The sequence below is a fragment of the Myotis davidii genome, unplaced genomic scaffold, assembly GCF_000327345.1.
Source record: "Myotis davidii unplaced genomic scaffold, ASM32734v1 scaffold135, whole genome shotgun sequence".
In the NCBI taxonomy this organism is placed as follows: domain Eukaryota; kingdom Metazoa; phylum Chordata; class Mammalia; order Chiroptera; family Vespertilionidae; genus Myotis; species Myotis davidii.
Window position 1 is genome coordinate 12,984,616 of NW_006289813.1, and position 22,373 is coordinate 13,006,988.

Below are 22,373 nucleotides of genomic sequence, written 5' to 3' on the forward strand. Positions count from 1 at the left end.
ATATTCTCCGGCACCAAGCCTTTCTCTGTAAAAATCTTTGTTTGCTTTCCCAGCGAGATCGTGACTTAGCATTATGGGCTGTATGACTTTTCATGGTATTGCTGAGCAGAGTGCCTGGCACTCAAATATTTGCTGAGAGGATAAACAACTGTCCTTGCATTGAGAGGTTGGGGTCATTGGGAAGTCTCCGAGTGTAACCATCTTGTGAATTTCTTCAGCCTCTCTCCGTGTTTGCCCCTCACCTCTGTTAGAAAGTTCCAGTGAATCCGAATGTGAGTCTGATGAGGACAGCACCTGTTCTAGCAGCTCCGACTCTGAAGTTTTTGACGTCATAGCGGAAATTAAACGCAAAAAGGCCCATCCCGACCGGCTTCACGATGAACTCTGGTACAATGACCCAGGCCAGGTGCGCATGTGTTTTATGTTCTTGCTGGGAAGGGTGCAAACCACACGTCACATTTATGACTCCAGGTCCAGAAGATGCATGTCGGCTGGTATCGAAACTGAATTTTCCTCTGGGCGCTGTGAGCCATTCTTCAGAGCTCATTTCCTCCAGCTTCTGAGTTCGGCTCCAAAGCGTAAGCACCAGAGCAACTGTGCCTTGAATCATTTTTGACGACGGTGGTAAATCCTGGGTTAGGGAACCGGATAATGGCGCTGCCTCATTAAACTTGCAGTAAACGGAAGGAGACAAATGGTGGAGTGAGGGCGAGAGGACTTGTAGGTCTTTTTAAAAGTAGTTCGTCTGGAAGGCATCTTACAGCAATATAATAAACAATGTCTTCAGTCCTATAAAACTTCATATTTCCTAGTTAGTAATAGTCACAGTTCCATGGAAGCTCCCTTCCTTGTTAAGTATGTTTGAGCTAATGATGTCATCGCTGGACATATTTTTATTTCTACTTAGGGTTTTCTTATGAAGTACTACATAATACAAAATAGTATCTTTATAAGAGATTGGTATTTTACAAATATACAACGCAAGAAAAATAGCATCTAATGCATATAAAGTTATTAAGCGTAATAAAACACATACCTCTAAAAAGATAATTTACAATTGAAATAAATTTATACCATTCTATATTGAATGTTCTTTTGGCTCTTATTAGTTGATGGCTAAACTGTCTTTCTCAATAGAATTCATATAGTTAGAATGCCCGACAGAAATGCACTTTGTGGTCCCTTTTGCTCTCTTGGAATTGAGCAGAAGTGTTTGCAGTTGTCCATGTATTTTGAAACTTACTTTGATATATTAATCATGCATATGATCTCTTAAATAGCTTCAATGAGTTTTAATTCACATACCATATAGATTACACACTTAAAGTGCACAATTCAATGTTTTTTAGGATATTCACAGGACTGTACAGCCATCATCACAATCCAATTTTAGAGCATTTTCATCTCCCCTGGAAGAAATCCTATGTCCATCAGTAGTCACTTCCCTTCCCCCCAGTGTGTGTGTGTTTTTTAACGGCCTGTTCTCCTGTCCAGAGCCTGCCCCTTGGTTTCTGAGGGTTCTTAGTCCATCAGAGCACCCTGTGCAGCCTCACCGTTCCGTTCACTAGATCTGGTGTTGTGTCCTCGGGACAGCCGAGCCTTAAAAGGGCTGATCTGCGTCAGGGCCCAGCCCCTGGTAGAGGCAGGAATGTGGGGTGTCTGTCTGCTCCCTGAAAATCAGTGAGCACGAGGTGATCTTCCACATTTTCCCTCATGAGTTGTGACCATCACTGGGCGTGTGCTGTGACACTTGAGGGCTCCCCATCACATCTATGTTTGCCAGCTGTTACTTGGGATAATTACCCGATCTTTTTTAAGGTAACAATGTTATTTCTCTGATGTATCACCTGGAGCTTTAGATTTCCCAGAAAGATAAAGGAAGTTATAGTTTTTCACTTTAATATTTTTTTTCAAAGTTGTATTGAGATATTGTCATTGGACACAATGAGTCACAAATCCCTAGAACTTTAAAGAAACATGTTTATGCGTTTGTGTAAATATATATGTTATAATGTGTTATATATGTGTGTGTGTGTATTTATTAATACAAAGAGAGTGAGAAATGGAATTCAGCTTCCTTATTCTCCACACTGATGCTCTGGTCTCCTTTTGATTCCGTGTTGCCATTTATGTTGAATAAAGTCATGAAATGACTCTTAAGACCCTTTAAGATTTGAACCTCAGTTCTGCTTGTTTGGTCTTCTTGCTCACATAAATGACCCATTCCATTGGGGTGGCTGTCATGTCCTGGGAACATCACCTTGGGTTTCTTCCTTCGCTTTGTTCCTCATGTAACATAACCATCTGCTTTTCCTGTCTGTTCGGCTGTTCAGATAGTTTGTCTCTTTGAAGCCAGTGGTATCTCCATCTGCACTGACAATTTTTCCATTTTCTTTAAAATTACTAAGCATATTATATGTATGCTATTTCTTACCTAGAATAAATATTCCTTGAGTACATGGACCCTGAGCTATTTATCACTCTCCCCTCCCCAATGCTTAGCAGTCATCTTTCCACCCAAGAGTCACTCAGGCATTATTCCCTTTTTGAATCCTGTGGGTAGAGTCCAGGGCAGTGAAATGAATTCAGGTGAAAAACCAGACATCGCTTACCTGCTTAGCGTTGAACGTTTTCCTGGTTCTAGCAGGCATTTTCTTCTCTCTGCTTCAGATACCTTTATGTTTCTTTTTTGAAAACATTTAATCTGGTTACCTTCAAAGCATTTTATGTGCTTCAAAGTATATAAAATATGCTTTTCTTTTGTGAAGAGCCTTTTTTCCTGAAATAAGAAATAGAAGGAACATACTAAAAAGTGGTCGGAGAAGATGGGGCCGAGCAATGCGCGGACGCTGATATTTTCTGCCTGGCTGCACAAATCACTTGGGGATCAGGCGGTGCCTTACAGTTTCCTTTTACCAGACAGTGTGGACAGTGTGCAGCTTTATTGGTTTTGGATCATCCGTGTAATTTTCTAACTGTGACAGCCTCTTCAGAGCTTCAGGACTCCTGATGTTAAAACCCACATAATTCCATGGAACGTCAGCTTGCATGGTGGGGACTTGCCCCCAATAAAACTAATTCCTTTCTGTCTCTGACAGATGAATGATGGTCCACTCTGCAAATGCAGTGCAAAAGCCAGACGCACAGGAATTAGACACAGCATCTATCCCGGAGAAGAGGTAATGGCTTTGGGTTGTTACATTTGTATGCACCGAGGTGCCAGCAGTAGACAGTGCCGTTGCTATTCTTTCCCCGGTAAATGAAACAGGACCATTGAAAAGTCTTTTCATATTCCCCAGTCCTCTCCGGTACTGATAACTGGAGAAGAAAAGTACTTGGGTTTGGATTTGAGGTGGGGAATATCATCAAGGAAACCATCAAATAGGCCAAGTGTCTTTGAGTTGTTTTTATTCTTTTAAAACTGGTGTAATATTTTTTTCTATGTTCTTATCACAATTGGCTCTGAAGTACCCTGGAGAAACGATCTCTCTAAAGTGTATAAGGTGCATGTCCGCTTTCCTTGGGGGACGTGGGAATGCTGTTGTATTTTTCATGTGTTCCCACTACACTGAGTAGCACATGGACTGTTCTAGCTCTGTGCCCCAGCCCTGGTCCATCAGGGACACTCCAAATCTGATTAAGTTGAATACCTTTAGGCAGTTTCATCAATTCCAGATACATTTGGGGACCAGGGCAATGACCACTGGGTGGATTTGTAAACAGTGGACCTATTGTAAGCCGGACCTCGATGAAGATTTTGTTTGCTGCCTTGGCCTCATGTCCCCCACTTTACGGGGGAATGAGGACAGCCATTCAGTGTCTGAGAATTAGTGTTGATTCAGATGCTGTGGCAGCATCTGAACTGTCAGGATTTCCCCTTTCCCTAGTGCACTGTTACTTTGGTAAATGGCCATAGGTTCTTTGGGGAAGGACAGTGTTGTCATGAACATTTTTGTTTGTAATGGTGTTGCAGGGCTTCCTGGGCACTGGCCACCTCTTTAGTCAATGGATATCAGCTCAAAAAATTGATCAGGTCTGGAACTGGGCAAGGGAACATGACTTATTGGAGCAACCTCCCTTTAGCCACTTGGTTATCACTCTTGATTTCTTCTGTTGGTACAAACTAAGTTGGTATTCTTGTCAGCTACCCATCTATTTTGTGCCCAAGGACACCATGTTCTGTCGACTCTTGCATGACTGTGTGTCAGATTCCCTGGGCTGCCCCTTCGATCTTGCTGGTCCTGATGATAATTGTGTGACCTAGCTTGTAACAGCCCCGTCGTCTGTCTGGCCTCCCTTGTTTCAGAGTCCTTTCATATGGTTGCTGTCCGCAAGCTGTGCTCTGTGACAACCTCTCCAGTCAGCCCTGGAGAAGGCCCAGACACTCTCAGACACTGAGTGACTGTCTGAATGACAGAAGGCCACCCCTGAACCAGCACATTCCTTTTGATCCTGGTAGCTGTCCTGTCCTCTGTACTTCCCATAGAATATGATTATCTGGTATATTTTTTCAGTCAGAGGTATTATGTCCATTCCAAAGTGCCCACTTCTTTGAATCTTTGGATTCATTCCTCCTCTGTCCGCATTAGCAGTTTTGGTATTTTGACTTTACTCTCTGTGGGCCATCACTTTTTCATGCTTTTGGGAGATACCCTAGAAAGGAGTTGCCAGCATCTCCTGGCATCCTGGAATCCTGAATGCTCCCACGTCAGTAAAGTCTTCCTTAACCAGTTGTGTGTTCAGGCCCTTTTGGTCAGGCACTCTCAGCCTCCAGTCCTGTGCAGACTCCTGCTGGCACACGCTGGCTAGTGCTTATAGGCCCTCTGGGCATAAACTCCTCCCAGCACCTCCCCAGCTGGGCTGTGCCGGGGAAATGACCCTAATTATAGGTCTGTCAGCCAGGAGGGGAGACTGATTCAGTACTGGGGTGGGGATGTTTTCAGGTCCCTGACTTTGGCATAGCAGACCTATCTTGGTTGGCTGTTAATTGTCTTTTAGGTCCACCCACTCTGACTTTGATAAGCCCTGGGCTTGGTCCTGATTTGCTCTCACCTCTCACTGCAGGTGAGAGCTGCTTTGTGTGTCCCAACACATCCTCTAGTTTTCCCATCTGGCTTTCAGTTTCCTTTCTCCTCTGCTGTTCACTTCTATAGAGCAGGGGTGGGGGACGTCCAGCCTGTGGGTCTTAGAATGCCTATGAAATCATTTGGTCTGGCCCTGCCAAGGCATTAGGGGTGAGTTAATGAAATGTTTGACCAAGTATAGCAGGCTACTGTTTAAGTTGATAATCTTATATGGCCCGAGAATGATGTTATCAGTATCTAAATGGCCCTTGGCAGAAAGTAGGTTCCCATCCCTGCTGTAGATTAATTCATATACCTGGGAATTTGTTAGAAATGTAGATTCTCAGCTGCTTCAGCTTCTGAGTCAGACTTTGGAGATGGGGAGCAAGCAGTCTGAGATTTAGCAAGCCCTTCAGGTGATTTAACTGAAGTTTGAGGAGTATGGTAAAGTAGCCATCTGTCCATTGTCCTTAGAGCTACTATTCTCTCATAGTTTTAAACACCGGCTTCCATTGGTACAGCCTCCTATTCCATCGTCTTTGAAAGTTTCAGTAGGTGTGCCATCCGGTGCCAGGGGCTGTGTGCTCCGCCTACCCCCTTGATGGGGTCTTTATTGCTAGTTGCATGGTAAGTGATTTCTCTCCCAAACCCCATCTTATCTCTCCTGCTTTGTTGGGTCACTCTTGGTACCAACTGTCCCACACTGGATTTTCCAGAAGCAGATGCTAAGGTGGAGTTTGGGGCGTATGATGTTTCTTTGAAAGGAAGAAGGTATAAGCAGGATTGGACAGAGGGATTAATCAAACTATGAGTCAGCCCCAACAAAGCCCCATCAGCCGAGGAATGAGTATTGTCCATTGACTTGGGCTTCGCTGGCTGGGCCTTCATGCTTCTCTCTGCAGTGGGCAGCGGTCCTGCCGTGCATGGTCTGGGGCACGCATCTCTGTGTCCGTCTCAGCACACCCACGGTTCAGTCCACTGATGCTGCTTTTGCTCGCTGTCAGTTTTCCTTTTCCTGACTTAAGCTCCATGATATCCTGTCCCACCACCTCTCACACGTCTTCATTTCTGGTACCTCTGTTTTCACCAGCATGTTTAATCTTTTCACTGTCTCCCCCACCCCCATTAAAACCTACTGCTAGTCCCCCGGAGGTGATTTTTCCTGCCCTTTTTTTTTCTTCAGTTTATTGGGAGTTTAGCCAAAGTTCAATTATTGTGTTATTTTACCAAAAAAAGATATAAATTTAGATCTATAAAGATCTTTATGTTGTCTCAAACTGTCCTGTTGCACATGAAGAAATTGAATACTAGGGACCAGCCAGCCCTTTTTTATTCATCTAATTAATGGTAAAATGAATACTCTTCTTTCCTGCTAGCCGGTGAAGGAACCTCTTTAGTTAGACATGCAGCTAGAAAATACAGTCTAATTTAAGTAAAAATACTTTGCTTATTTACTTTCAATATCACTTATGTTCTTTCCCTCAGGCCATCAAGCCCTGTCGTCCTATGACCAACAATGCTGGCAGACTTTTCCACTATCGAATTACAGTCTCCCCTCCTACAAACTTCTTAGTAAGTTCCTTACAAAATCAGATTTCCTTTATTTTAAAATGTAAATAGGTTGAATGTGTGTAACTAGGTTAAAATGTGAATAGACTAAATGTTGATTCACTTCTTAAATGTTCTTTCTTTTAAAATATCCTACTTTTATGTTGATAAAATTGGCCTTTATTTTTACTTTTTTACCAGATTATTTTTGGTACCTTTTTTCATTTATATTGTTGGTACCACATAATAGTCAAAAAATTGTGGCACTGTGGAGTTGGAAGAATGCATAGAACAATTTCACATCTCTTAAAAATCAGCAAATAGATTATATGTTATCTAGTGAACCAAATAAGAACATCTATTGTATCTACCAGTATTTCAGCAATAATAGTACTTAGTACTTGTTGACTATGGTATTGGGCACCATTCTGAGTATTTGACATGTATTAACTTATCTCTCACAACAAACTGATGAAGCAGACACTGTGATCTCCATTTTATAGGTGGAGCAGTAGAACATATTTTACAGATGAGGTTAAGTAGCTTGCTCAAGATTACTAGTATTCAGGTAGGAAGTGGCAGAGTGCAGATCTGAACCTATGCAGTCTGACACCATCGTGTATGGCTGTATGCTATTCCGCTATGTTATACAGCCTTTCATAGTATAAAATTTTATTAGTTCTGGTTACTTGTATCATCAAGAGATTTCAATTTCAAAGTTAGATACTAATAATTATATATTTTAACAACTTTATTGAGCTATAATTCATATACCTTAAGATGTACCCATTTAAAGTGTATATTTTATATTTCATCTTTTCACTGAATTGTGAAACCATCATCACAGTCTAATTTTAGAACATTTTCATCATTTCCAAAAGAAACCCTGTACTCAGCAGCAGTCAACTCTTTCCAACCCCCAGCCTTCAGCAACCAATAAGATGCTTTCTATTATTTGCCTATTCTAGATATTTAATATGAATGGGACCATACAATATATCATCTTTTTGGCTTCTGATTTCACTTAGCGTAGGGTTTTCAAGATTCACCCATGTTGTAACATGCAACCTCACTCCTTCTTATGACCAAATAATATTCCATTCTATGGATATACAATATTTTATTTATCCATTCATCAGTTGATGAACATTTGGGTGGTCTCCACTTTTTGGCTATTATGAAAAATGCTTCTGTGAATGTTTGTGGACAAGTTTTTGTGTGGATGTATGTTTTCATTTGTCTTGGGCATAAACTCAGGACTGGGGTGCTGGATTGTTTGGTAACTTTATCTTTAATATTTGAAGAACTACCAAACTGTTTTCCAGAGTGTTGTACCATGATTATTTCATTAGAAGTTCTTTTCATTATGTTTAATTTAGGCCAACTTTGTTGAATTACTCAAATAGAAAGTAACAGTAATATTGACAAAACAAATAACGTACATTTGGATATTCTTTAGTTTTCTCCCTGTCAAGTTCTTTGTGTGTGATTTTGTGTGTGTGTGTGTGTGTGTGTGTGTATGAAATGTTCAGTACCTATGTAAAAAACATATCTTTTAGGTTATTAGTCTTGATAATTCCATATTTAGCATTTAGGATTAAAAGTGGTGGGTTATAAGAATGGCATAAGGAAGAGAGTCTCATGCATAGAGCAACATTTGTATGTTTTGATTACAGATTCAGTTTTTTAGTAATTAAGATCTTGGGCATCATGCAGGAATTGATTTGTTGCACATTTGGTGGGTTGCTTCTCCCTGGAAGGCCTGGGAATGGAACTGTGAGGGCTGAGATCTGGCACCAGGCCCTTTCAGAGCCTTCCAGGTGGTTAGTCTTGACCGTCATGCTGCTGAGTCTTTTTTTCACTTCGAGCTTTGAGTCAGCTGCGTTATTATCTTATTCTTGTTAGGACTTCTGTTAGTTCAGAAATATAGCTCAATAAGAACAGGACTGGTAGTATTGTGGGTTAAATAAAGCAAGTTCCTAGAAAATGAAGTCAGATAGCTTTCCCCCCCCTTTCTGGCATCTGTAACAAAATGTCTTGATTGTCTCAGTATATAAATATTACTGAAGCCAGAGAATTCCACCAAGCCAGACAGTTTCTCCTAAAATTAAACTTTTAAGTTCTCCCTAGTGTTTGGACAAACATTAAGAAAGTTTGTGGAGTCCTGATATTTTTCCTGGTGGTTGCTTTGTGTCCTGATGAATATCTGCACATGCAAATCATGCTGTCATTTAATTCAAGCGTGTGTTTCTGTTTGCTTTCAGACTGACAGGCCCACTGTTATAGAATATGATGACCATGAGTATATCTTTGAAGGATTTTCTATGTTTGCACACGCCCCTCTAACTAATGTAAGTATGTGCTCATTGGCTGGCTTTCCCTGTCCCTGCACCCCCACCTTCCCTGTCCTCCCTTCATTCTTCTAAAAATCAAAATAGATTTCCCTTCTCCTGACTTCTAAGTAACATTTACTTTGTGTCCTCCCTCTGCCTGAGCTGCAGGAAGTCTATGGCAGTCTGTGTCAGGTGGGAGTGTGACATCTGTGCTAATGAGTCACAGGTTTGTTTCCCATTAAATGGTGTAAGTAAACGTGTCAGAATAACATTTTGAGAGTGTGAAAGATTGAAAAAGAAGGATTAACTGTGGAGTAACGTGTCAGAGCTATTTGGGGGTGGGTGTCCTTCAAAGGAAAGTTGGAAAGTTTTAAGAAGAACTTGCTGTTTAGTCTCTGAGCAATAGAAAAAGAAATAGAGCTGGTTTAGGACATCTGGAATCTGAATTAATTTCATACAGTTTTCTGCCTTTGAATACCAGGAATATGTCTTCTTTAAGGGACTTTGCCTGACATACAGATCTATGATGTTTTTATACAGGTATTAAGGCTGCTCTGTTAGTAAGCGGTTCAAATGGAAGTTCTGTATCTATGAGTCAAAAGTTTTGTCTCAGAGCTGGCAGTCTAGGGAATTGTCATGGAGTGAATTTGCTGGCGGCTCAGGGAGAGTGCAGCAGTATACTTCATCCAGCCTAGACTTCGTAATAGAACTTACTGAGTTATAGCTATGGTGTAGCTATCTCGAAATAGAATGTTCTCTAACCTTTCTGGTTTGGTTACAAGAAATTATACAGTTTGAAAAGTTATTTTAGTATTGTTTACTTAAAACTTGAAATTCTGTTCCTCTGGAGAGTAAAGATTCACATCTTTGCCAAACCTTGTTCCTTTCTATCCTTTCTTTTTTTCTTTATAAGTGGACATGATTCCATAGTAGTGATACTAATTTAAAACAAATTGTCTTTTTTTTTTTTTAAATATATTTTATTGAGTTTTCACAGAGAGGAAAGGAGAGAGATAGAGAGTTAGAAACATCGATGAGAGAGAAACATCGACCAGCTGCCTCCTGCGCACTCCCCACTGGGAATGTGCCTGCAACCCAGGTACCTGCCCTTGACCGGAATCGAACCTGGGACCCTTCAGTCCACAGGCCGACGCTCTATCCACTGAGCCAAACCGGTTTCGGCAACAACAACAACAACAAATTGTCTTTTTATTGTTTTTATTCCACAGTATATTTTATCCTAGACAATTTTCTTTGAGAAGATGAGTACATTGTAAATGTAAAAATAAAATCATTTGATAATACATACCATGTTTACCTCCGGAATGGACCATAGTATACAAAAGGGTATAATATTGGACCATTCTTTATTTTTTTTAATTAGGTATAATTAATATATAACATTGTATTAGTTTAGGTGTACAACATAATGGTTTAGTATTTGTATATATTGTGAAATGATTACCACAATGAGTGTAGTTAACATTTGTCACCTTACATAGTGACATAATTTTATATTGGACTATTCTTAAACAATCTATATGAAAAGGCATTAGGAGGTTTTTGAATTTTGATGGTTTTGTTGTCTTTGTAAATATATTTTTTTTAATTATTTTTTTTTGAAGAGAGAGAGAGAGAGAGAGATAGAGAGAGAGAGAGAGAGAGAGAAAGAGAGAGAAACAGTGATGTGAGACGGAAACATTGATCGGTTGCCTCCCGTAAGTACCCCGTCCGGGGACAGAAGCACAGCCTGGGCATGTGCCCTGACCGGGAATCAAACCAGCAACCTTTCTGTGCATGGGACAATGTTCTAGCAACTGAGCCACACTGGTCAGGGCTGTTGTCTTTTTTTAAATGTCTCAGTGAGGCACTCAGACCTTTGTGACATCAAATCTCCTAGTCTTAGAGTAGGAAAGGCTTTTAGAAATCCTCTAGTCCAACTTCCCCTCCCTGTTTGCACTTCTCTCTTTTTTGCCCTTCAAAGGATTTGCAAAACAAATAATTTAGTTACCATGAAAATATTTCAAAATATCTATCTTATTTTTTAATTCCCTAGAATAGTGTACATCTTACTTTAACTTTTAGGATCACCTTCATTAAAGAAGGAAAGCAGTTTGGCTTCAGAGAGACCAAAGTTTTAAACATTATTGAATTCCTCTTACTATTTGTATGATTTGACATTTTAGCCTTTATAAGCCTTTCTTATCTTAAGATAGAGGTATTAGTTTTAGCAACAGGCTTTTGTAAAAAAAAAAAAGAGATGAAACATGAAAAGTGTTTATCATACAATGGGTTGGCATACAACAAATATTGAACTTCTTATTTTGGAAAATATGTCAGAAAGACCTGGGTTTGCATCTTCTAATTCTTTTTTTGTTTTTAAAAACTAATTCTTAATATCTGTGTGACTTTGGACAAGTGATTCTATGAGCTTTATTAAAATTCCTCAGGCACTGATAGGCTGTTAATGCTAAATTAATTGCAGTTGTTACTGTTATCGTAAAATAAAATATAGGACTGAAAAATTCCTGGCTTCTGCATATATTTTATATAAAAATATTCAAGTTCTCAAAATTTGAGAACTTAACTCTGTAATGAGAAGATAAGCCCCATCATTTATGTTAGAGATGTTGATAAAATAAATCGAGTATTAAGCTGAATGTTGTACAGTTCATAGGAATTAGATCCATCAAAGGCCTCTTGAATTTGAAATAACCTCCCAAGAAAGGGAATTATTAAATCACTGTACTGATCTGATTCATTTTCTTGTTGGAGAGAGCACATCAGGAAGAATGGCATGCAAATGATTGTAATGTGAGAATCTCAACCAAATCTAGTTCTGACAAGTTCTCTTCAGAACTTGAAGTGGATGGAAAGCCTTGTTGGCTTAGTATAGAGCATTCTGGGAGAATTTAATTCTTTAATGTAGTACAGTTACTAGTACTTATAATACCTGATGCTACTAAGGGCTTTGACAATATAACCAAAATTATAAAGATAAACCTATTAGGTGCATAATACTTTATCCTGACCACAAAAGCCCCATGAAGCCCCATGACCATTTCCTCATGCCTTCATGGGCTTCCCATTTCCAGCAGCCGCACTGGGCTGGATTTGGTCATTTAGTGTCTGGAAGTAGTAGAGTTGAGGAAGTTTTCTTTCTTTTTTTTAAAACTTATCTTATTTTTGAAAGGGGTGTTTTCTTTAGGAGTGGTTTTTTTTTTTTTGTTTTTGCTCGTTTTTGGTATGGTGAGGTAGGAGTTAGTGTCAGCCAGTGTCCAAATAGGTTTTAAGAAATGATGGTAGGTATTTATATTATTTGATTGGCCAGGTAAGCTTCCAATCAGTGGAGATTCCGATTATGTTGGCAAATGACCGGTTCTCTCTGTGTCCTAGAGAAGAGGAACGTTTGACTAGCAGAGGAGATCCTGCCTTCCCAATGGTGTGTCTGAGAAGGGCTCAGGCTGACACTGCGCTCTCTCTGCCTAGTTCCCTACTGCTCCCACAGCCTGTGGTCCTTTCTCTTTCGGATACCCTCTCCCTGAGGAAGGGAGGCTCACCCACGGTTTTTCCTTCTATGCGTATCCTGATCCTCGCCAAATTGTTATTTATAGCTGTGACATAGGGCTCCATGCTTCACACGGCAACTTCAGACTGCCGGTTGGGCACACCCACCTTCATGTCCCCTCAGATACCTCATCCTCAACCTGTGTGAAACCGAGCTCGTCTTCTTTCCCACAGACTGAGTTTGAGTACGCGGGGAGTACCCCTTGCATTTCTTTGTATTAATGCCATTGTGATGTGTCCGGTCACCTAGGCCAGAAACCCAGAAATTATTCCCTATTCTTCTTTCTTGCCTCCACATCAGAACGGTCACTGTGTATTTCAGTAACATCTCTTATGTTTAAAAATATTCCCGTCCTTTCCAGTCTTCTCTTCATTTGGCTCCTGGACTGTTTCATTAGACTCTGGTCTTCTAGTTTCCTGCCTCGCTCCCTTCCAGACCATCCCCACACCGTTTACATAGCCACTCATCCAAAGTGTGAACTGTGATGTTCTCTCACTTAAACTGCTTGAAGGACTTCTCATTGATAGGATAGGCCCTGAATCCTTTACATTGTTTGTAAAATTTGCATAATATAGTTCAATGGTCGCCAACCTTTCGGACCTCACGGACCACTGGTTGGCGACCACTGATAGAGTTCATACTTTCCTGTCTAGAAATACCTTGCTTCTCTCTCTCCACCCACTTTATTTCTGAACAGCTAAATCACTTGTTATTCCCCCGGCTCCCTTCTCTCTGTCTTGCTAGAAACTAAATACCTGCTTTTCTGGATGACCTGGAAAATCCCTGCCCCTCTTTGAAGACTCAACTCAAATGTTACTTCCTTTGGTCCTTTAGAACTTTATACTCTCCGTTTGCATATTTGTTTTTAATTGTACCTACAAGTTACAGTGTACCATGTTCTTCTTTTAGATCCTTGTCTTTTAAAATGGTAGGGGCTGTGACTTCTTTTCGGGTAACTGTGAACCTAACATCATTGTTAGCAAAGAATAGGTATTTACAAAATATGAATGATGCCCAAATTTGTCGCTCTCACATCATTTTTAAATATAGGACTAAAAAGACCTTAAAATGTTAGTGGCTTTAGCCTGCTGCTTCAGTTGTTTCAGAACTCATTTATTACCACCAAGAAGGTTGCATATGGATCTCTTATTAAAATGTGAATTTTACTCAAATTAGCTGTTATCCTTTTAAAAAATAAAACACCTAAAAACTAAATTTCATTTCTGAGAAAAAGTTTCCAGTAGATGGCATTATAAGACTTTTTTTGTTTTTCTTTCCATTCCTTTGGTAGAATTAAAATGTGTTTCTTTCTGATTGCTATGGTTTGTAAAAAACGGTTACATTTATATAAAATTGTCTTCTGGACAAATTGAGTGCCTAGAAAAACCGACTTAACACACCTCTAGGGCTTCTGAGTATTATTTTCCTCCGGTAATCAGCCAGACCATGGCAGTAACTCCACACCCTCCCTTTCTCATTCCTCCCTCATTCAAAACTATACTCAAGGAAGACCTACTATGTCTAGGCACTAGGCTAGTGTCTGATGACACATTGGTAAAACAAGACAGGTGTGGTTTTATTTAACATGAGTCTTCCTTCATTTTCACATGAACCCTGAGTATTACAACAGGTGATGAGAGGTATTATACTCTAGTGGCTTAGAGCTGGCTGGAGTCTAGAGCAACATTTCTGAACTCACCAGCTACCGGTGTACCTTAGGCAAGGTACCTGATAACTCTGCCTCAGTTTCCTCCACTGTACAAGGGGGATAATAAATTGTGCCTATCTCATAGGGGTGGCTACATGGGTGACCATATGTGAAGCATTAGAGCAGCGCCTGGCTCAGGAAAGGCTATCTGTTGTTATTCATATCATGCTTTATTATGATTATTACCACGGTTGGTTTTGCTCCGGAGCCAGATAGACAGCTGGACTTGTGTGCGTGTAGTGACTTAGGAATCTGTAACTGATGAGCCGTCAGCCTGCTATCCCTGATCTGCCTGAAAAGCCAAAGTTCTGAAAGATTAAAAAAAAACACACGAGAAAAATAAGTATTTAAGTGGTTTTATTAATTCTCTAGAGGCAATTTGGTTGAATTTAATGGGTTCTTGTCACGTTTGTGTTGTTGCTCGTACAGTTAATTAAGCACCGGCATTATGCAGGTTTCCTGTAGAGGCAGGGCCAGCTGGGTGCCTGCCATGAAAACCCAGCCGTTGTGGTCAAGCTCGCCTGCAGCATTGTGAGCAGCTTAGATGAGGTGGAACTTTCTCGTTTGGGTCATGGCCTTCTGGGTCAGGTTGCCAACACATGCTCATTGGGAGCCTCCGGGATGGTGTTGCAGACTGAACCTCTTCTTATTCTTGCAGATTCCGCTGTGTAAAGTGATCAGATTCAACATAGACTACACGATCCATTTCATCGAAGAGATGATGCCTGAGGTAAGGCAGAAGATGGCTTAGCAGCTTTGTCTTCTGTTTATTCCACATTTACATCTTGGAAGCATTGGACATGGCCAGCTCTGGCTTTGGCCTCAGAAATACCCCTAAAGTTTTGTGGTCACTGTTGCAAGGGTCAGTGAGATGGAGCCCTAGGAACAAGGTTAAAATTCAGGCCATTTTTCAACTTCTGTATCCATTTTTCCTTGTTTTGCATCTACTGATAGTAACTTTACATTTGTTTCTGGTTTGTTTTGGGTAGGGGACAGATTTTGATTACTGGTTGTTATCAGAGGAAATTAGGGTAGTGAAACCGAACCTGATAGCTGTTGGAATAATCTTATTCATTATCTCCAATGACAAGATCGGTGCTTGGTTCATTTTTCTTCCCATATATTTACATATTTTTCCTAATTGTTTTTCATTGCGGCTGCTCAGCAGCAGATTTATCTAAATACATGCAAGAGGTTTAAAATTCCAAAGCAAGATTAATGTGAATCTCAGAATGATTCATTGCCTGATCTTGAATTTAGTGATGTCAACAAGTCACACGAAGAAATAACAACTAGACAGCAAACAAGCCTGTGCACTTAACCTTGTGCTGGAGTTAGGGTCGATTTCCTGAGCCCCCGGCTCTCCTTGCAAACCTTGTTTAACAGCGCAGCTCTGTCATGGGCAGCCGGGCACCAGCGGGAATTGATAAGCATGACATACATGCTTAGTTTGCACCTACTTCATTCAAAGCAAGTCCCGGTAATTCTACCTGTCTTTCAAAAAGAATTAAAGAGAAAGGGCCACCCCCCTCATTCTCTAGCTTAAAAGGGCTTTTTGCTTCCTGTCGATTTTTAAGGTCATAAGCCTTCATTTGCTATTGTAAAGGTTTATGCGTCTGGAGTTATCTCACGCAGGGTGATTTATGAACCCCGAGTAAAACAAATAGGAAGGAAGAATTATGAGACATGTCTTAGTTGCAAATATATCATCTGTTAAGCTTGTTTACTGGAGAAATTTTCGTCCGAAGTTTTGTAGTTTTTCGTAGCCCTTTATTTGCCTTCATTAAGAATTTTAACTTTTTGTCATGAAAGACCTGTTTATGGTCACTCTAACAGTGATTCTAGGTGTGTTTGGGGGATGGCAGGGAACAGGGGTGGGGTGAGCGGGACAAACCTATCAGAGCCTGCTGGCGTGTGTGTGTGTGTGTGTGTGTGTGTGTGTGTGTGTGTGATTTGAATTAACAAAAAGTCCCCAGGAGAGCCTGATTTTATAATTGGGTTAGAAAAATATGACATAAAGACGACTTCATTTTTATTTTATTTTATTTTTTAATAATAATTCTTTATTGTTGAAAGTATTACACATGTCCCGCTTTTCCCCCCATTGACCCGCTCCAGTCTGCCTCCCGACCCCAGGCCCTCACCACCCTGTATATGCGTGGCCTCATCTGTGTCCATGGGCCATGAATACAAGGTCTTTGGTTGATTACCTCCCACCCAAAGTCCCTCCGAGATTCCGCACTCAGTTCCATGCTTCCATGTCTCTGGTTCCGCTCCCTTCATAAGATGACTTAGTGCTTTAATTTCACATCATTTTAGTCGTACATTGGGAAGGACTGTGCTCACATTTTCTTGGGAAACCTAAAGCCACACTTGCCTACTTCATTTGTGTCTCAAGCAAATGAGCTGTTCTTTGTAGGATGGTGGTCAAACTTTTTAGGAAAGTACATGGTTTTAGGATAGTTTCAACAGACACTTTAAGGCACTTGACTAGAGCAAGTTGAACCTTCAGTTAATATATATTTGCAGTATTATAGTAATTTGATTTTGGTTTATTTTTCAGAATTTTTGTGTGAAGGGACTTGAACTCTTTTCATTATTCCTATTCAGAGATATTTTGGAATTGTATGACTGGAATCTTAAAGGTAAATAATAGGATTTAAAGAAAAATGTAATGGTAAAGAACATTGTGGTGTATGGTGCGGGGAACATAATTGAAATTTCTCTTATTTTTTGAAATACCCAGGGAAAAGTGTGATTCATAGGAATGCTTGCTATCATCTGACACGAATAAGTTCTCATGGGTCTTATTTTAATACAATTTGACAGTGTCTATTGCCTAAGATTACCATTATCAGTTACCTAACTGATATGTAAGAAGATGGTATCAGTTATTATAAGTAATTACATTGATTTAGGTGCATTGGGGAAAGCCTCAATAGTTAATATTTTAAATCTATTGAACTTTTCTGTAATATGAACTTCCAAGATAACAGTTTATCAAAATAGAACTTTGCTTTGCCTTCAAAACACAATTCAAAACCTGCGAGCTACATGGAACCGGCACCTGGTCCTTGGATCTTGGATAATAGTTACTCTTAGGAGGTGTCTGCATTCCAGCAGACAGTTACTTATTTATTTGCTAAACCGTGTATTGATGAATGGCTTTTCAAACCAAGTTTTTAGTAGTATTTCTCTCTATTTTTCTCCAATCCTGTTGATTAAAATGGAAAGGAATTAAAACACAAGCATATTATATCATGCAGTAGTTCAGTTATAACAAAAATCTTTTTATGTTTTGACTTTCTAAAAATAGTTTTCCCTTATCCTCCTATATAATAAAAGGCTAATATGTAACTTGTCCCTCCGACCTGTAGTTCAACCGCTTGTGGCCCCTCCCCCAGCGGCCCCTCCCTCAATTGCCCCTCCTCACGCCCATCGGGAGTGGGGCTTGCCAACTAACTGCCCATGGCCCCTCCCCGTGGCTGGCCCAGCCCTGGTTGGAGTGGGCTGGCTCCAACCCCACCCATGAATGAATTCGTGCACCAGGCCTCTAGTGTACCATGAAGCACATGTCCTTGGGCTTTCATTCTCCTCTTACATTGGTAGTCTCCTCACTTCAGTCTTTCTGGGATGTTTGTGGTGGTTACCACAGGACTGATGTACAAACAGAAGACCTTTTTTTATTTTTATGCCCCTACTTGTAGGGATGTTTGTCATTATAATGAATCTTAGGAATTAAGTTGCAGTATTTGTTTTCTAAGCCTGTTTTTATTAATTTTTTTTCTTGTATTTCCACTTGTTTGCTTTAGGTCCTCTGTTTGAAGACAGCCCACCCTGCTGCCCAAGATTTCATTTCATGCCACGTTTTGTAAGATTTCTTCCAGGTAAGTCTTTTGGCTTGTCTGTGACCCGTGGAAATAGTGTGTCTGAAAATAAGCCTGCCATTCTTCTTCCAGTCTTTCGGACAACTTTCCCACCACAGACACTGGTACTTTTCTACTTCTAGGTCAGGCATAAAATGTAAAATTACACATGCTGCTGTGTACCCTTACGTAATGTATGGTAGCCGCAAACTATATGAGCAGTGGGAGAATTGATTGATAAAATTTGAAATTTCACGTAAGTGTTAAAATTAATATGGAAATATGCATGTGGCTTAAAAATGCAAAGAGTTAATTGGAAAACAATAATTACAACATTTTACATACAATCTTACTATATGCTAAAAAATACTGCAATAGTAGTTGTATGAAGGTAGTGGCATTACAGTTGCTTTTTTCTATTTTTTTTGACATAGACTTCTTATTTTACAGTGAAAAAACGATTTTCTCACTCAATTAAAATAAGTATATGACATGTTTTTTAAGCAACATTTTAACTGTTTTTGAAAAATACAACATTTTGAGAATCTAGCTATGAGATATGGCCTTATATTTGGTGTTTTTAAAAATGGTTGAGTTTGTAATGAAATCTTTGGGTGCCTTTTTTGTTTGCAGAGTCTTCACCACCCTAAAGGAATCATCCCAGGTCTCATTCTGGTTTCCCCTTCGCTGGTATTTCCAGTGATATGCTCATGCTTCCAGCCATGTGTGCCCTTATTTTCTTTGCTTCCACTGGACCTTCCTTTTGCTCTCTGCACAGTCACCTTTCTTTGCTTCCTCGATTAAGTCCTGTGCTCTGACTTCTGTCTCGGCTCTAGGGGCCGCGGTGCCTTATGCTAACCACCACCTTCCATGGAAATGTCAACTCCACCATTTGCCTTTTTTCCCCCTATATGTGTGGTGCTCAGTGATATTGGCAAAAAGGTTTGGCAGCTGCAATAAATCTGTGATCTATAATTTCAGCTGTTCAGCTTTTCAGCATGTAAGCTTTCAGCCCAGGCTACAGATCCACAGTTTCAAAAGTTTAGCCTTAGGCTCATGTGCTTCTCCTTATGCCTGCTGTCCTTCTGGGGCAGGAACCCTTCCTCTCCAGGCCTTGGCACTTACCCTAGAGCCTGTCCGACCCTGGTCCAGCCACACCTGCCTTTGCTATGGCACCTCGCCCCCTGAACCCCATCCCCACCCTGCCACTGCTGCTGCTGTCAGAGCCAGCCTCCCAGCCCAGCCAGTGCAGTTCATTGGTTGAGCGTCAGCCCGTTCACCAAGAGGTCACTGGTTCAATTCCTGGTCAGGGTACATGCCTCCGTTGTGGGCTCGATCCCCAGCAGGACGTGTTGTTTCTATCGCTCTCTCCCTCTCACTTTCTCTCTCTAAAATCAATAAAAACATATTTAAAGATAAAGCCAGCCTCCGAAAGACCAAATCCAGGGGACACGCTTGTTTTAGTCTCTTCCCGAAGGTGGTGCCTGGGCCCCTCACCTTGTCTGTCTGCTGAGCTGCCCTTAACTTTCCTCTGAGCTCCGATGTGTCCCTTTGCGGCTTTTATTTCTTGTCCATTTATTCTAGCTTAGATTGTCCTCAGGATTTTGTCCTTTCCTCGGTCCAGACATTCAGTCACAATGACATTCTTATTTTAGAATAGTGTTGCTCATGTTTTCAGTATTATCATTAATTTTGTTTTGTTTGAAAATGTATTCAAAAGCTTTCCCCCTTTGTACATCTGGTTTTGTTTTATTGAGGAGTCCTTTTTTTTTCTCTCAAGTGAGTGTATCTGATTTTATAATGGCACCTTAGCAGTGAACTTATTATAAAATGGTGTTGCAGTGAGTTTGTTGAAAGCCTTTTCTTTCAGTAACTGTCTGCCAGCTAGGCATTTTATGACCAAGCAAATCTCTAAGACAAAGTGGACAGTTGTAAAAGCATCTTAAAGAAAAATCTTATGTTAGATATTTACTTTGTGGGATTTTAACTCTCACAAAATGTTTTCCATAACTATTTAGGGATAAAATTTATGTCGTCACTAAAAGAGGTCTTTTGATTTATTTTTCAAACAAGATATACTTTTTCGGTAGATTTCCCTTTGAAAATATACTAGAGAAACTTGCAGATTTCAGTATGGAAATCCAATTGATCCAGCATCATTTATAGAAAAGACTGATGAAGTGTTTTCTCTGCCCTCAATTGGGTTGACTTGGTGTGTGTGTGTGTGTGTGTGGGGGGGCACATATGTTTGACAAACAGTACAAATGTGTATATTGTAAAAATGAGCACCCCTCTAGACATGTAAAAATGAGTAGGTGCTATAAGTGGCTTGATTTGTATTTGTTTTAACCTGTGTAGGGAGAATTAATGCTTTTTTGTTTCAGTGGGCTAACAACATGTTATGCAACTTGCCTTTATACTCACCTACTTCAGATATCCTCCATGTAAATACATCGCCTCATTCTGTAAAACTTACATAGAATTCCACAGTATGAACTGACATTAATTTTTTTCGACAGTTCTTCTAGTGAAGAATATTTTGGAGATGGCTATTTTCTTCCCATTGCATAAATACTTAAGGAATTGTCTTTTGCATCTAGCCTTTTGCATTTAGGTCAATGTTTCTATAAGGTAGACTCCTAGAAGTGAAATGATTTGTTACAACAATATGCACATTTTAAATTTGGAAAGATACTGGCCAAGTTCTCGCTAAAAAGCACATAATTTGTAGTTGTCACCAACATTGTTAACAGTACCTATTTTCTGTACATCTGCCAACACTGAATAATACTCGTCTTCTATAGTTTGTCTAATAGGCAAAAGGTCATCTCATTGTTATTATTTGCATTTTACTTGTACTACTCTGAGAATGAGCAGCTTTCATATATTTCAGGTATTTCACGGTCCTCTCGTTCTCTTTGCTTTTCATTTATTTCAGTTTATTATCTCTAATAGAAAGTTTTTTAGGCATCGTATTTTTTCTTCAGTTTTCCAGTTTACCTGTTTTAAAGACAGTTATCTCAGTCGCTTTCTACAGATTTGTTCATATTTAAGCTTATAGTTTAAATCAAGGATTATTCAATGAAGGTCAGTTTTCCAGAGGTTAAACCATAGAACAACCAGTTGATTGAAATTAAAATTTTTTTTTCAAATTTTTGTGGTGTCTTTTTTTTTCTATCCCTACCTCTACCTGTAGCAGTCAGACAGTTAAAATGAACTCTCCTAGAGCCTGTTTAAGGTTTTATTTGACTATAGCTGGGGCTGGGGCTTGGTGTAATTCAAGATAGGAAGGCTGTTCATTGCTTGTATCATTGTTGTAGTAAAGCTTTGGAAATCCTGAATCAGTTTTGCAAATTGATTATCTAGCAGATTGATTGTTGGAAATTGTCCCACCCTGGAGAACTGGTTCTCAGTTGTGGCTGGCAGAGGCCAGCAGGTGGGAGTGTATCTCAATATTCCCAGGGAGACAAGCGTGGTTTGAAAAAAAATAAAGAGCGTGGTTTGAAAAAAAATAAAGAGAGAAACCAAGATGGCGGCATAGGTAAACACCGGAAATTGCTGCCATGCACAACCACTTCAAAACTACAACTAAAAGACAAAACGGACACCATCCAGAACCACAGGAAGGCTGGCTGAGTGGAAATTCTACAACTAGAAGGAAAGAGAAAAGTACACCGAGACTCAGAGGAGGTGCAGAAGTAAAGTGCAGAGGTACAGAGGCGCGCGTGGAAAGGGCTGGCAACTGAGGATGCGGTTGTCTTTTTCAATCGGAAAGGAGTCTCAAGCTCCTGACTGCTCTGAACTCCAGTTCTGGGCGAGTCTCTGGGGACCCAGACTCATACTGGGAGAAACTGGACTGTCTGGCATTAGGTGGAACTTGAGGGTGACTTTCTCTCAAAGGTGCTTGCAGTGATTACCAGGACACTGAGACGCGGGGGCCCCTTAGGGCAGGACTGAGGATCAGCCATAGCTCCGCCCTATTGATTTCCCGAGACCTCACCCCACCCAAGCTGTTTTTGCATATGAATGGGCTGGCCCTTTGAGATCTAAAATTACCTAACAAACTGCAGCTAAGTCAGAGAGACCCAGAACATCCAAAAGAAGGCCCAAGGCCCCACAGCAGCTTGCATTGCATAACAGCTGGACCTCATCTGGGCAACTCCAAACCCTAAACAAAGAAGAGGAAGCTGCAGATCTCTCCTTAGCTCCTGCGTGGTAATCTCAGGCAGAGGCTAAATTAGCACCTCCTTAGAGATCTAAGAGCCAGTGTACCCAGTGGTCAGAGGG

At 40.4% G+C, this 22,373-nt stretch overlaps 1 protein-coding gene across 6 annotated transcripts in view; it reads left to right on the forward strand.

Annotated features, from left to right (window-relative positions):
• Positions 1-22,373, forward strand: part of DROSHA (drosha ribonuclease III) — a 107,315-nt gene that overhangs the window by 19,568 nt on the left and 65,374 nt on the right. For 4 of the 6 annotated variants that reach the window (XM_015563104.1, XM_015563107.1, XM_015563106.1 and 1 more), the window contains 7 exons: positions 219-406; positions 3,099-3,179; positions 6,549-6,635; positions 8,876-8,962; positions 14,879-14,950; positions 16,784-16,865; positions 18,033-18,107. In XM_015563104.1, the coding sequence (XP_015418590.1) occupies positions 219-406; positions 3,099-3,179; positions 6,549-6,635; positions 8,876-8,962; positions 14,879-14,950; positions 16,784-16,865; positions 18,033-18,107 (672 nt within the window). The remainder of the gene's footprint in view (positions 1-218; positions 407-3,098; positions 3,180-6,548; positions 6,636-8,875; positions 8,963-14,878; positions 14,951-16,783; positions 16,866-18,032; positions 18,108-22,373) is intronic. The other 2 variants (XM_006762475.2, XM_006762478.2) reach the window with 1 other exon arrangement.